Raw genomic sequence first — 15,027 nt, 5'->3', positions numbered from 1 at the left:
TTTTGATTTGCTTGTCTCTGGATCTTGGAGAGTAGCCTCCTGAGTCACCCAGCTAAGTATTAGTGGTACTGTAGTTCAGAGCTTTGAGGACTTCACCTTATTTTCAGCAGTGGAACTTAAGGCATTTGCCAAGGAAGAGCCCTTAGGTGAGCCCTGTCCAGGGTATGTGACCCAAACTTGAAAGATCAGTCATTGGTTTGATTTCTGGGTGGAAGCTTTAATTGTGGGTGTTGTATTTCACTATTGGGACCTTGTTTCATGGAAGGCACCAAGTCTAAAGCAGTCTCCTCCAGATAGGCTCTGATGTGCCAAAATGTCCTGTTTGTATATTTGTGAATTTGTGTTAAGGCTGGCAGAAGCTGCATACTGAGGATGGTCAGATATACAACTTTTTGTAGTTCACTTATTAGGGCACTCTGCTTTGCTACCAAGTTGCCTGTGATTTGTACTCTGCCTTTATATTAATAATACACCGCCTTGATATGCATCATCTTGATTATTGTTATGCTTTTGTTACAGTTTTTGAACAATCATTTTCACTCTACCCAGCCCACTCAGCAAAAGAGATGGAGAATCTTTTACATTTGGTGAGAAATATTGTTCCTCCTCTAACCCCGGAAAAGTACAAAGGTCAAGATGGCAAAATTGGAATCATTGGAGGGTGTCAAGAGTAAGTTGGCCTTTTTAAGAGTCTCTGTACTGCCACTAGATAAGTACTCTTTATTATCTCTTTCTTCAAAACTGCACAAAATGTCAGCATGAATGATTAATATGCTTTGCTTTGAAAGTATCAATGTTCCAAAAGCTGAACTAAACACTGGAACCTGTTGATGTTAACATTACATGTTAAGTTGTCTATCTCGCCTTCATTCTTGCTGGATGGGTTCGGAGCCGACCTCGGCTCCGACTCGGCCACTGTAAAAGCTCGAGAGTTGGTTCCACCGGCTCGAGGCTCCCCTTATATCCCACAATGCTAGGCGAGAGTTACCCCAGATCTCGTTTGCCGCTACAGCTATCGAGGTGTTGGTTTTCTACCGGTTCTTGGTAAGTGACTTTTCTTGTGAAGTTAGTCTATTAAAACCCCTTTAATTTTAATATTTTTACTTATTTCCCTTAGTTTAGAGGAATTCTTATCCCTTTCTAAAAATTCCTGTTTTTTCCCTCAAGAACTTTAAGTTCTTCCCTTGAGCCTACAGGCCTTTTTTCTTCCCTAGTGGAGTGTGTGTGTTATTTTCTTATTTAAAAACCTAGTAAGTGGTTTATTATAATTTAAACTAGACAGGGTGTAATTAGTGTGTTTGTGACTGTGTGTGTGATTACACCTTTAGATATGTCTAAAGAAGCAAAGGTCTCTGGATTCAAGAAGTGTGATGCGTGCTGTCAGAAAATGTCTCTGACAGGCGCTCACACTTCTTGTGTCTACTGTCTGGGACCTTTGCACCTGCAGGACTCCTGTGCTGTGTGCCATGGCTTCAGCCCCAGGGTCCTGCAGGAAGAAAAAATAAGTTAATTTTAGGGCTTACTCAAGCCAGAGGATTCCCTTTCTGTATCTACAGGGAAGCCCTCTAAGGCATCTAGGTCTTGGCTCCGACAACTGAGCCGAGACCTAAGGTTTCTAAACCTCTGTCTACATCGGCTCCGGCTGGAGCCGATGAGTCTCAGTCCACAGTTTCTGTGGTTCCTCGGCTCGGCTGGAGCCGAGGTATTAAATTCCGTGTTGGCTCCGACCAGACCTTCGGAGCCGACAACTAGGAAGAGGTCCAGGTCACCATCCCTTGGCTCCGTTCATTCGGCTCCAGGATCTCCCCTGCTGTCTGAGCGGGCCAAAGATCTCACTCCTCTAGGTCATCGAGGCTGTCGGATCATGACCTTCAGAGGGTAGTGAGTCGACTTCTTAAGTCCGAGGCACTGGCCCAGATGCTTCAGAGCCCGACTCATCAGTCGATGCCTGCCCCGTCCATCAATATATTCCTCCTCGACTCTCTTGAGCTCGGGCGGGTCGTCGGAACCGAGACTGTGATAGCGTCGGAGCCGATACAATTGTCTTCGGCTCCGTCGGCTCCGATTTCTTCCTTGGAAGAATCTCGGCGCCGGACTTCCCTCGTCGGCTCCGAGGGGTGAGTGGCATCGGACCCTTGTCCGACCCCCTCCCTCTCGGTGCTTCGGCGCTGGTAAGTTCGGCTCCGACATCGGCCTCGGAGCCATCACTGTCGGTGCCGAGGGAGGTTCTTAGCTTCTCGGAGCGGAGACCTCTGGCTTTGCCTGACAGGGGTGCATTCGAGGTCATGCAGAGTGTGTTAGAGCCTGGCTCTACTCCACAGTCGGCTCCGTCCGCCCCTCCCTCTACGGTGCCTCAGGTCAAGTTGACTCACTCCCTCATCCCGGACCGCAGAGAGCCAGCTCCTCAGGAACCCCCTGTGGGGATTTCATCCTCTTCCGAGGCCTCTCCTGATTTGGCAGAAGAGCCCCCTCGGAAGAGGAAGTGTAAGAGGAAACACATTGACTCACCTGAGTCCATCACGTCTGACACAGATTTAGATGATTCTGAGGGTTCCCCCCGTTCCCCTTCTGAAGATGTCTCATTTGCAGACATTCTAGAGATCCTGAAGCAGAGGGAAATTGGCCAGCCCTCAACCCTTCGGAGGATGAATCTGTGTATCTTGAGGCGTTTGGCTCTCGCCCTTCCACCTCCTGGGTGTCCCCCTTGACCCCTCATGCAGGTGGTTGCTAAGAAGGCATGGACGGCTCCTGATTCAGTGGACCCCACTCCCAGGAGACCCTCCAAGTTCATAACGGCACCAGCAGACAAACAGTTCTTAACAAAAGGAGTTTCTGTGTATGCTATCATGGTAGCTGCTCCCACTAAGATGGATCTAGCTTTTCCTTTAGTACCTGTCCCTCCACCTAACAAGGAATCTAGGTCCATGGACAGGTGCGGAAGCGGATGTTCTCGTCAGCGACATTTACCATGCGTTAAGCTGAACTACCTATGCCATTTTACTCGTCTTCAAAGGGAGTTGATGAAGGAGGCGAGTGAAATGTTAAGTGACCCGACAGCTGCGGGTTTTCAAGATAAGATGAACACGCAGCTGGCTACCCTTAACTCCATAACCAACTCCTCCATCGCCTCTTTTCTTACGGCTGATGGAGCGAGTAGAGCCGCAGGGACAGGTGTGGCCTTACGTAGGCATGCCTGGATGCGGCTATGCAATTTTGGACCCCTTCAAGGCGTCTTTCACTAACTCCCGTTTGATGGATCATCTCTCTTTGGTCCTCAAGTGAAAGAAACCTTGACTAGGTGCGAAACTGATGGCAAGACCCTTTCTGCCGTCGGAGTCCGTTTTTCTACTCCTTCTAGGCCTTACCCCAAAGGCCAGAAAGGTGGAAAGATGTGGTTCCGTAAACAATCTCAAGGGACTTAGCCTGGCGCACAGAGTCGTTTCCCGCCAGAGGCAGAGGGGAATAACAATGGTAGGCGCCGCCCTAGGGGCAGGGGGGGTCCGCAGAACCAGGGCAATCGGGAAGCCTTCTCTGACAAGCCCTTTCAGCATCCCTGAGGTGTTGCCCGACTGCCCACCTTCGGAGGCAGTCGGGGGAAGATTGTCACTGTACCCAGAAGCCTGGCTATCCCTGACTCAAGACAAATGGGTACAGTCCATCATTTCCGAAGGCTATTCTATCCCCTTTCTTCGCATTCCAAACCAATCAAAAAATCCCTTCCAGATGTTCCACCCGCTCAAAGGGATCTAGCGGTTTTGGAAATTTCAAAACTGCTTGCAAAAAGAGCAATTCAGCCAGTTCCAGCAGACCAGCAAGGATCCGGAATCTACTCAAGGTTCTTTTTAGTTCCAAAGAAAACAGGGGACTGGAGACCAATTTTGGATCTCAGTATCTTGAACAGATCAGTCAAGAAAACAAGATTTCGGATGGTCACGCTGCAATCCATTCTTCCCCTTTTGGGCAAAGGAAACTGGATGTGCTCTATAGACCTTCAGGATGCGTACTATCACATAAAAATGAACAGACGCTCCAGAAGATTCCTCCGCTTCAGGCTGGGAACCAGTCATTTTCAGTTCAGGGCCCTGCCCTTTGGTCTCACCACTGCCCCCCGGGTGTTTACCAAATGCATGGCAGTGGTAGCTTCTCACCTGAGACAACAAGGATTCCAGGTGTTTCCATATTTGGACGACTGGCTCCTCACAGCTCCCACCAAGCATCTCCTTCTGATGGCCAGGGATTACACTTTTCGCATTTGTCAAAAGTTAGGCATTTCAATAAATTGCGAAAAGTCTGTTTTGTCGCCTTGTCGTGCTATTACTTTCATAGGCGCAAATCTAGACACAGTAGACATGTCTGCGAGACTAACACATCAGAGAATAACAGACATTCACAAACTGGTCTCACTCCTTTTCAACAACAACAGAATCAAAGCCAGGTTAGTTCTGAAAGTGTTGGGAATTATGGCGGCGGCCATACCTCTGCTTCCATTAGCCAGATTCCACATGCGGATCCTTCAATGGATGCTCTTTACTCAATGGTCATACCAGCAACTTCCAATGTCTCACACCGTTATGATCACGCAAGCGTGCAAAAATCATCTCATGTGGTGAATGTCTTCCCCTCAGCTCTTGTTGGGAAGACCCTTTGTTCCACCCCCTCCGGTTGCTACTCTGACAACGGATGCCTCCCTGATCGGGTGGGGGGCATTATCAGGGCAGGACGGTCCAGGGCACATGGCAACCAAACGAATGCCACTTGCACATAAATGTTCTGGAGATGAGAGCAGTGCTTTTAGCGTTGCAAGCCCTTCAAGACTCTCTTCCCTTGGGAACGATTGCAATCCAGACAGACAATATGTCTGTAGTGTGGTACATCAACAAACAAGGCGGGACCAGGTCATACCCCCTGTGTCGAGAAGCACTCAGATTGTGGCAATGGGCGATTTCGTCTCAGCGGTTTCTGATAGCAACGCACATCCCTGGGAAGTCCAATCAAATTGCGGACAAGTTGAGCAGAGCTATCCTCATGCCTCACGAGTGGTCTCTGAAAGACTCTGTTGTGAGAGAAATTTTCCTCAAGTGGGGTCAGCCTTGCTGCGATCTTTTTGCTACTCCCCAAAACAGCAAGTGCAGAGAATATTTCACTCTATTCCCTTTACCAGGCCAACCCAGCAGAGGACGCTCTAGTCCAAGTTTGGCCCGGGGACTTCTGTATGCATTTCCTCCTTCCCACTAATCTCTCAAGTGATACAGAAAGCTATCGCTCAGAAGGCCTCATTGATCCTCATTGCTCCTTACTGGCCTCGACAGGTGTGGTTCCCCTTTCTACATCGATTTCTTTTGAGCGACCGTGGAATCTGGACCTAGTTCCAGATCTTTTGATCCATCAGTCGGTCAGTTTCATCGCTCCCTCCCTCTCTGAACCTCACTGCTTGGTTCCTCCAGTTCCAACCTTAGCCAGGCTTCCTCAATTATCTCACTCCGTTCGAGATATTTTGATAGCTTCCCATAAATCTTCCACTCGGAAGATTTATTTGAGTAAGTGGAAACGCTTCACATATTGGGCTCAAGGAAAGGACATAGATCCTTTCACTGCTTCCATCAATTAGTCCTTGATTTTCTAGCTGAACTCTTCCATGCAGGTTCATCTCCCTCTACTCTTAAAGTTCAATTGGCAGCTATTTCTAACTTTCATGTGGGTATTTCTGAATCTGCCTTAATGTCCCACAAGCTTTGCAAAGCCTTTTTGAAAGGAGTTTTTCTTCTCAGACCTCCTATAAGAAATCCTCCTTCTCCTTGGGACCTAAATTTAGTACTTGCTTCTTTGATTCTTTCCCCTTTCGAACCTGCAGTCTCCTGTTCTTTAAAATTGCTATCATGGAAGACTCTTTTTCTGGTAGCTATTACTTCAGCTAGAAGAGTTTCAGAGCTTCAGGCACTCAGCTGTCGACCTCCTTATCTATTGTTTCATAAGGACAGAGTACCCTTACGAACTAACCCGTCCTTTTTGCCTAAGGTGGTCTCGACGTCAAATCTAAATCAAAGCATTGACCTCCCTGTCTTTTTTCCAGAATATTCCAATAGGTCTGAACAAAAATTACACTGCCTGGATGTTCATCGTCAATTGAGGTACTACTTGGATAGAACAAAACAATTCAGAAAATCTGATCAGCTGTTTGTCTCCTATGCGGAAAGCAGAAAGGGACTTTCAGTTTCAAAGGTATCATTATCCAGATGGCTAACATCTTTGATTTCCCTTGTATATGAAATTAGACACCAAAACTGCCTAATAAACCTAAGGCCCATTCCACCAGAGCTTTGGCTACTTCTTTAGCCTTCCAAGACAGACTGTCTATTGACACCATTTGTGCAGCGGCTACTTGGGCTACTCCTCACACTTTCATTTCTCATTATAAGTTGGACTTAGCTTCTAGACATAGAGCTAACTTTGGTTCCACTGTTCGCAGGAGTCTGTTCCGTTAGGCCACCCGGGACAAGGTGCTAGGGACGCGGTCCCATCCAGCAAGAATGAAGGCGAGATAGACAACAACATATAGAAGTTATGTTCTTACCATAACGTTCCATGTTAGTTGTCTTCTTCTCGCCCACCCTCCTTCCCCTGGCCTGGACAGACCTAGAGGAGTTGTGATTGTGACCTCTCTTTCTACCACCTCTTTCTTAGGCATATGCTGTTGTGCATATTTCCTGGTTCAGGATGCAGGTCACCCTTCTTTCTTCCTGTTGTTAGAGGTGGACTCTGTTTAGAGTTATTCTGTTACTATTATAAGCTGGGGTTAGCTTACAAACGAGATCTGAGGTAACTCGCCTAGCATTGTGGGATATAAGGGAGCCTCGAGCGGTGGAACCAACTCTCGAGCTTTTACAGTGGCCGAGTCGGAGCCGAGGTCGGCTCCGAACCCATCCAGCAAGAAGAAGGCGAGAAGAAGACAACTAACATGGAACGTTATGGTAAGAACATAACTTCTATATTGCATCAGTTATGTTGACTTGTGTTGACTTGTATAGTTGTAGGTAGTAGTCCTGTTCTGCACATTTGTCCATTTCTTGACTAATGGCTTAATAGTATTTAAAAAAAAATATCAAAAGGAGCGTCATTTTAATTTGATGCCTTCAGTTCATACTCAAAATCATACTAGACAGATTTCTTGAAAGGATACGGGTACATTCATGAAAAAAGTGAACCTGACCAGCCTCTATTTCCTGTCATTCACAATATTGGGCACTAGTGCCCTTGCCCTTAAAGGAAACTGTTTTTTTTTAGGTGGATTTTCCTGCTGATGGTTAGTATCTGTAAGCTTGTTAATCCAGCCAAAGATTTTCAGGTTGACCGAAACGTCAGGTAAGTTTTTATTAGAATGTGTCATATTCAGAAGGGCTGCTGCTGAAGTGATAGCGAGTCTTCCTCGTAGCAATTGGTTTTACATCCTTAATTGTAGAAGGTTTGGCTAGATGGAACAAGGCAGAAACTCTTAGGAAAGTTATCCTTTGCAGGAAAAAGGCAGTATATTTGTTTATTTAGTAAATGGTTTGTTTTAGTTGGTGCTTTTGAACCTTTGTGCAATTCATTTTTTAATTTATGTAAGTGCTGTGATCCAGTGATCCCCTTTAATCTGCAGCTTGACATAGTATCCATCATTTAATCATTTTAAGTAAATAGACTTACAGCACCCAGAGTTAGTTCGGTGTTTAAGTTTGTATATGACCAGAGGTGCATGACATCAGCATATATTTCAGCATAAAATAGAAATGTGTAAGCTGAATCATATTACATGTGGTGCTACAACATGGACTTTTTGAACTGCTTAACTAAATGTGTCTACACAACAAGAAATCAGAATGGCAGACTTTAGAGGTTGCTTCCTATTTGAGGGGGAAGTTTGCTTTGTGCAAAAAAGCAAGGAATGTAAAATCTCAGGGATAGTGTAACGGAAGGTATGTCTGGCAGCTGTGACAAGTGATATGAAAAGTACATTTCCCATTAAAGCAAACATTTCTTCAATCACTATCGCTGATAAAGCAGTTATATTTGGTATTTTTCATAGTATTCGTGGAGATGTGCTTTGTGATACTTGTACATGTGTGTATGTGTGTGTGTATATGTATATATATATATATATATATATATATATATATATATATATATATGATGTGTGTGTGTGTGTGTATATATATATATATATATATATATATATATATATATATATATATATATATATTTACATATGTATGTGTATACGTAAGTATGTATGGGTCCACTTTTAAATTTCAAAATACCAAAATCTTGAGTTTTAAGATACCAAACTCAAAACATCGAGATTTTGGTATCTCGAAAGTTAAAAGTGAATGGAAAAAAAAAATATAGCTAAAATAATGTTTTTGCAGGGGAGCAAGCTCCTCCCCCACACCCCCTACTTCAATATACCAACTCCGAGATCACGCTACAATAAAGAGGATGATGTATATATTATATATACATGTGCATATACTTTAGTGCTACTTTTGGTCCTGATTCAGAAGTGCCTAGGCATGCAGGTTTAGCAAAACACACGTGGTGTTTTTTTTTCCTTTTCTGTATACCTTTTACTTCTATGTATGCCTGCTTACCATAGGACCTGCTGCTAGTGATCTTGAGCCTTCTTTCCCCCTTATTTACTGGTTCCCATCACAAAGGTGAAAGCTATCTGAAAGGGGCATAATTCAGGCAGCCACAGAAGTGGTTTGTGCCTTCACTGGCATCTAAGCAGCAAGTTATATGAGGCTTGTCTTGCACCATATCAGATTCCTTGACTTTGATCATCCATTGGTTTTGCAATTGCAGGATTTAAGTGAGGCCACCTGGATGCATCCTGATATGCTAGGACTGGTGCCTGGAAAGGTAGACAGTAACGTTTACCTTCCAAAAGAGTTTTCTGTCCTGGCTGAGAATTCTTAAGATTAATACTAGTATTTTGGTGGCTGATGTAAGCATAACACTGAACCACTTTTGGAAGTATAAGTTTGCATCCTCTAGGTATGAGGTTAAACATATTGCCTATATGATAGATTTGTGCTGAAGTTTCCATATGGAAATTTAAGTCTGAAAGACTCCCAAAGGCCAAGATAGCCATGACATGACCTTTGAACTCTTGCATGGTAGATCTTCATATCTGCTCATGGCATGTCAGCAGGTAGTTTGGTAATGATGCTTGTTCACTCATGGCTGCTCTCCTTGCTAATGCATGTTAACCCTAACCACACCTCTGCTCCTAACCCCAGCCTTGCACCTTAACTTGAAAAGACCTTTTCTGTAGCACTGCCATTACAGAAGGCGCTGCAGCACACACAACACTAACTATACCCTTTATGTAGCCTTTACTTTAACCCTAACCTCCAGACACTCCCACTTCTTAATGTTGAAAGTTTCAGGATATCCAAAGGATTTAGCATTAGACACACAAAAAACATCACTCACTTCTGAAGTCAAATATTCTTGTTCTAATACCTAAACCACAAAAATTAACTCCGCTCACTCGACACTATATTTGATCAGATTTACACACACCTTTGCCATTCAACGCTTGAAATCTTCAAGTTTAACTTTCAGCTGTACGTCTTTCGATGGAAAATTAGGGATCCATATATATGGGTATATTTGATTTTGGTGAAGCATACCAGTGGTCAAAGGATTTTCTGGTGTCAAGTGTTCATATTGTCAAGCGTGGGAACAGTCAGAAGAATGCAGCATCGAATTTAAAGCAATTGACTTGGATAGTAATGCCAAAACTTGTTGTCAGTAATAAGTTTTAGTATAAGGGTTTTGTGTGTGTGTGTTGTCTTTAGTAGTACTGTTGGGGAATAGAGCCGTGTAGGGTTAGTGCTAGCAAGCAATGTGGTGAAGAAGAAATACCCCCTACCCACCCTTACTCATTTGCTAATTTTGCCCCTAACTCCAACCATACATATTAGAGTACTAAACACCCTTTCTCCAACTATACCACTTTGCAGACAAATTGTAAGTTAACAGTCTTGTTTTTTAATCAATCTAAAAATGACATTTTTAATTTCTTTGAGTTTACTGATTCAAAGTAGCGTTTCAGCAGTTTTCTACTGTGGTTTTAGAATTAATGTGCGTCTGATTTGTGGGTGCAGCCAGTACTCATAAATAAATATTTCATGGGTCTTTTCACAGCCATGTACTCTGGGTAGTAGCTCTTCTATATATGTATATCATTTTTGCATATCTGTAGAGGTTTTTAGCAAGGAGCTTCCTTTTCTTGTGTGGTTGTATCAGTTCCATTTTTGGAGGGCATCTCTTTTAACTTTACTGATTTTCTTCACATAAGAATATTTTGGTGTGGACGCTTGTGCTAGAGTATTTCATAACTCTTTCTTGCATTTGCCTTCAGTACCATGCCACATACACTGTTGTAAAGCTTTCTTAATCCAGCATGCTTTTGACTTAAAAATGAACTTCAAAACATAGTGTACTTTATTAATAAATATCAGTGCATGTTTATCCTCTGGACACATTAGTACTGTGACTCTTAAGGAAAAGTTACATTAGCCATGTAGATCAGTCATATCCTGATTTTACAGTCTCTTCTGCTCTGCTTTAGTCCATCCTGTCTGTTCAGCAGTTGTACATGCCCTTTTATTATGCTGTCTTCTCTGGTCTCACACTACACAAGTAAGTCATCAGTTATATTTACAAAAATGTCCAGCCCCTTAATCATCTAAGCAAAAGTTCTGGAACATTTCATTGCTGATGAAATACCAAATGGAAGTCCATGAAATGTGCATCATCTAGATAATTAATACACATTGGAGCTCTCTTCTTCAAATTTGTCTGAATTTCTGGATTTTATCAGATGCAGAAAAATGCTTCAAATTAGCAATAGCTGAACTAATTCCTGTGCAGTACAAAATGAGTTGTGCTACCTTTTTTGTAGTTCTGTTAAGATGTTCACCATGCTGATCACTTCAGTACTGTGATAGTACTGATCATTACTTGCAAAGCATGGAATAGCTGTCCAGTTTCCAAAGCTTATGTGCACCTTCCTCATGCAGAAATCCTTAACCAGCTTAAGCAGAGCAGAAGAAAAGAGTAGTCTGAGCACCAAGCCCTTCAGAGATTTCCTGCCACTGATGAACATCCCTCTTGCTGTCTATCGAACACAGATGCTTGGCTAACTGTTCCATTGCTGCTCAGATTACATTCTAGGGGGAGAAAAACTTCCACTTTTTACTTTTATGACAGAAAATTAACTTTTTTGTGAAGTTAATTTTAAGCTTGAACAATGTTTTTGTCGGCTATTGTGACTTTTTATATTTTAGTGAAAAATGTTTAAAACAAATTTTTACTTGGAAAGAGTTGTGCTATTTTACTTTTGTGAATGATGGAAAGTGATTGTGGCTTTCACTATGTTTTTGTTGGAAAATTGACTTTAATATTTCACTGTTTCATCAGCTGTTGCTACCAGGCTTCCCAGAAAATTGAGCATTTTTTTCACTTTACATTAAACACCTTGTTCCTTTTTTTTCCTACTTCCAGCTGCAAAAAGGAAAAACTGATGGCAAGTAGGCTTTGCTTATTCAATAGGTTACTGAAGGTCCTCAGCCACATGTGGGGGATTGTATTGCAGCCATTTCTAGTTCCGCAGACCATTCATCTTTTTACTTGGATCACTGTGGTGTAGTCCATAAAATTACCATGGACAAGGTGGGTAGATAAGTTGTAATGCTTCTGGTAGGCAAGGGAGAACCACATTTGTCTGTTTTGGAAGAAGGAGCAGGGAGTACTTTTCTTCCTTGCAGACTGGAATGCCTATTTTTAGGTAGGTTTTGCCTGTTTCATTAGAAATTCCGGTCAGAAACAAGCAAAACTTTAGACACGTCTTGAATAAAACTGATTTATTGGGTTTAGCTCAGGGTTCTGGACTCTTCCAGTTCTGTTGCTTCTGGTAAAGAAAAAGGGATTCTTCATTTTCTGAGGAGGTTCAAGATTCTTAACTGCAAATTGATTGTGAGGGGACAATTTCAGATGTTGCCTTTTCTGTCCATCCCAACCCATGATACTTCAGATCGGACACCAACTTCACAAATTCTTCATTTCCAAAGTTCCTCCTCCTGTCCATAATGCCCTGCTTGATGCGTTTAAGTGTCAGACACATCTCCTGAAGTTCCTTCAGGTAAGTGTTTTTGAATTTGTTGCAGCATTTCCTTCTCTGGGTTATGTCTGAAGAGGGTTAGATATATTTGAGTCAGCCTTGACTCATTCTGCCTTTTGGCGGTTTTATCTCTGAGTTTGTGTGAGCATGTGCTAACCTCCCGTTTGTTCCTCAAAAAATTTTGATTTTATCCTGTGTATATTGTAGTTGCTTAAGTTTTTCTTTAACGTGCTAAGTCTGTAGTCTGCGGTTTTGTACCTCTCCACTGGTGGTGTGGTTATTTGGTGATGCTCTTCGTCTTTCACTGTTGCACTCATCACACTTGGGTTATCCTGCCAGGGGTAGTGCTCAGTCAGCTCGAATACCAGAGGCTTAGTATTTCTGCGTCTGTTGCTGTCGCTTCAGGACTGACGTCAGGTTGTCAGTGCTATAAAAACAGGCAGCTGACGCCATTACATCTTGCCGAGGAGACCGAAGCAGAAGCAGTTCGCACGAGGCCGGTCGGACGCTACCCGAGTTTTCGTTTCAGAAATTGAAGTTGAAGTCTTCTAAAGCTGAGTACCCCGTTGGGGATCCTTTTTTCTTGCTCTAACCGATGTCAGAAAAATTAACAATTGTCTCGCCTGTGAAAAGCAAATACCACACAGAGATTTCCATTCTTACTGCGTCACCTGTTTAAGCCCAGACCACGACATCCCTCACTGCTGGTTTTGTGCTTTGTTCAACGCCTGAACTATTCGTCGCCAGGTCCTTGTTGTAGCTAAATACTTGTGCTCTTGATCTCCGTATTCCAAAATGGCTTCGGTAAGGCATCTGACTACCGATCTTCCGAAAAAAAACATAAGGATAAAGACAGAGACAGACCGCACAGGTCCAAAACAGCCAACGCTTCTGTTAAGCTAGTCGCCAGTACTCAGTGAGGTGCTTTTGCAGCCCCTGATGCCCTCATCTGTGGATTCTCAGGCCACTACCGAGACCCATTCGGAGTCTGGTATGCCACGAGACTCTTCTTTGAGTACGGAACCTGTGAATGTCTCTACCTTGGATGGGTCCGGAGCTGCTGTGCAGGCACCGGCTTCTGAGGAAGTTCTTCACACTACCAATATTCTGCACAAACCAACGACTTCTTTCACGTCTTCAGTTCTTTTTAAAACTGCTGAGTTTCTAAGGCCCAGAGTACGGGCTATGCCTACAAAACCGACCCAAACTCGAGCACCTGCTTCCTTGCCACAATCGGAGATGCTTAAAATGGCGGAAGAACTTATGCTTAGGGGAAGTCAGTCTTCTCCTACTAAGAGAAAGAGACTTATCCCCAGCAGCTTTATCTGATCAAGAGTTCAACTCTGAGGTTTCTGGTTATGAAGACATGCCCTTATCTGCTTATGAGGATTCAGATGCAGAAGAATCCATTCCTTCTTCCTCTCCTCCAGAGGATTTTTCTTTTGGTGAAGCCCTACATACTTGGAGAGAGCACTTCCATTGGGAATGCCAGGATTATCCTCAGTCCAAAAAGAGACTCAGGGAATTTTTAGATTTACCACAGCACAGACCCTTAGCTATCCCTCCTGTTCTGGATGTTGTGGATGATGTCTTTATGTAATCCAGTCTAACTCCTGATACTTTACTTCCTGCTCCCAGGAAACCTGACAGGTTTTAGAGTCCCTGACTAACACAAATTTCTTTTCAAGAATCCTACTGCTGACCCAGAGGTCATCTCCCAAGGGCCTAAAGGAGTAAAAGCAACCACAGCTAAGAATCCCACCCCCGCGGACAGGGATTCTTGAGCCTTAGAGACAGATGGGGTAAAAAAGTATGTATATCTGCAGCATTTGCCATTAGAGCATTAAATTGTCAGTTTCACATGCTGAAATGCCAGCAATATACCATGGAACTCATTAAACAAAAATTATCTACCTTCACGGACTGTACAGAAAATAAAGATTTACAGGAACCTATGCATTCTGCAAGCCAAATCAGTAAGCATACCCTGCAATGTGGGTTTGACGCCCTAGAAGCATCCTGCAGGGCATTAGTCACAGGTTCTGTACCAAGAAGGCATGCTTGGCTTAAGGAACAGACCTTGCTAGATCATGTCAAGTCAAAATTATTGGATGCACCACTGAACAAAGACAATCTGTTTGGCACCAAAGCAGAAGTTGTTTTAAAAAAGATGGAAGAAAAAGCTAAGTCTATGCAGACGGACATTTTGCAAGTTCAGCCTCCAAGATTCAGCAGGCATTGCCTCTCGAAACATTGGTCTTTTCCAACCCCTCAAGGCCAACTCAGACTAGACCTAGGGGAAACAGAGCCCCCAGACAGCAGTTTCAGGGTATGCAGAGATCTAAGCAGTGGAGTACATCCACTTCTAAACCAGGGAGTGCTAAGCCGCCCCTTATGGAAAGAATTCACAATGACTTCTCAGCTCCTCCTCTCACCTCGGCCCATCTGCTTGTACCTCTTGGAGGAAAACTTGCCTCCCATGCAAAAAACTGGGCCTCCATCACCAACACTCGATGGGTCCTCAACGTAGTGTCCAAAGGGTACACATTTTATTTCACCACACTCCCAACCCCAAAGGGATTCCCAGATCTTCCTCCAAACCAGTGGGCAGAGGCACAAAACCAAGTTCATTCCCTGCTCTCCATGAGGGCAATTTAGCCTGTTCCTGCAGATCAGATAGGCCAAGGTTTCTATTCCAGACCTTTTATGGTACCCAGAAAAGAGGGCACCTGGCGTCCAATCTTAGATCTATCTATTCTAAACACCTTCCTGGTGCTACCAAAATTCAAAGTGCTCACACTGCAGCAGCTTCTCCCTATGCTTTCCAAAGATGTCTGGTTAGCCACTCTAGACCTCAAAAA

The 15,027-nt window shown here is 43.6% G+C and overlaps 1 protein-coding gene across 2 annotated transcripts in view; it reads left to right on the top strand.

The window, feature by feature from the left end:
- The window catches only part of NAXD (NAD(P)HX dehydratase), an 870,139-nt gene that overhangs the window by 277,861 nt on the left and 577,251 nt on the right, over positions 1-15,027 (top strand). For both annotated transcript variants that reach the window (XM_044072663.1, XM_044072662.1), the window contains exon 2: positions 520-670. In XM_044072663.1, coding sequence (XP_043928598.1) covers positions 520-670 — 151 coding nt within the window. The remainder of the gene's footprint in view (positions 1-519; positions 671-15,027) is intronic.

The sequence above is a fragment of the Protopterus annectens genome, chromosome 5.part0 (assembly GCF_019279795.1).
Source record: "Protopterus annectens isolate FY-2018-M chromosome 5.part0, PAN1.0, whole genome shotgun sequence".
Lineage (NCBI taxonomy): Eukaryota > Metazoa > Chordata > Ceratodontiformes > Protopteridae > Protopterus > Protopterus annectens.
Note: the sequence above shows the minus strand (reverse complement) of the source record. Positions and strands in the feature narration are given on the sequence as shown.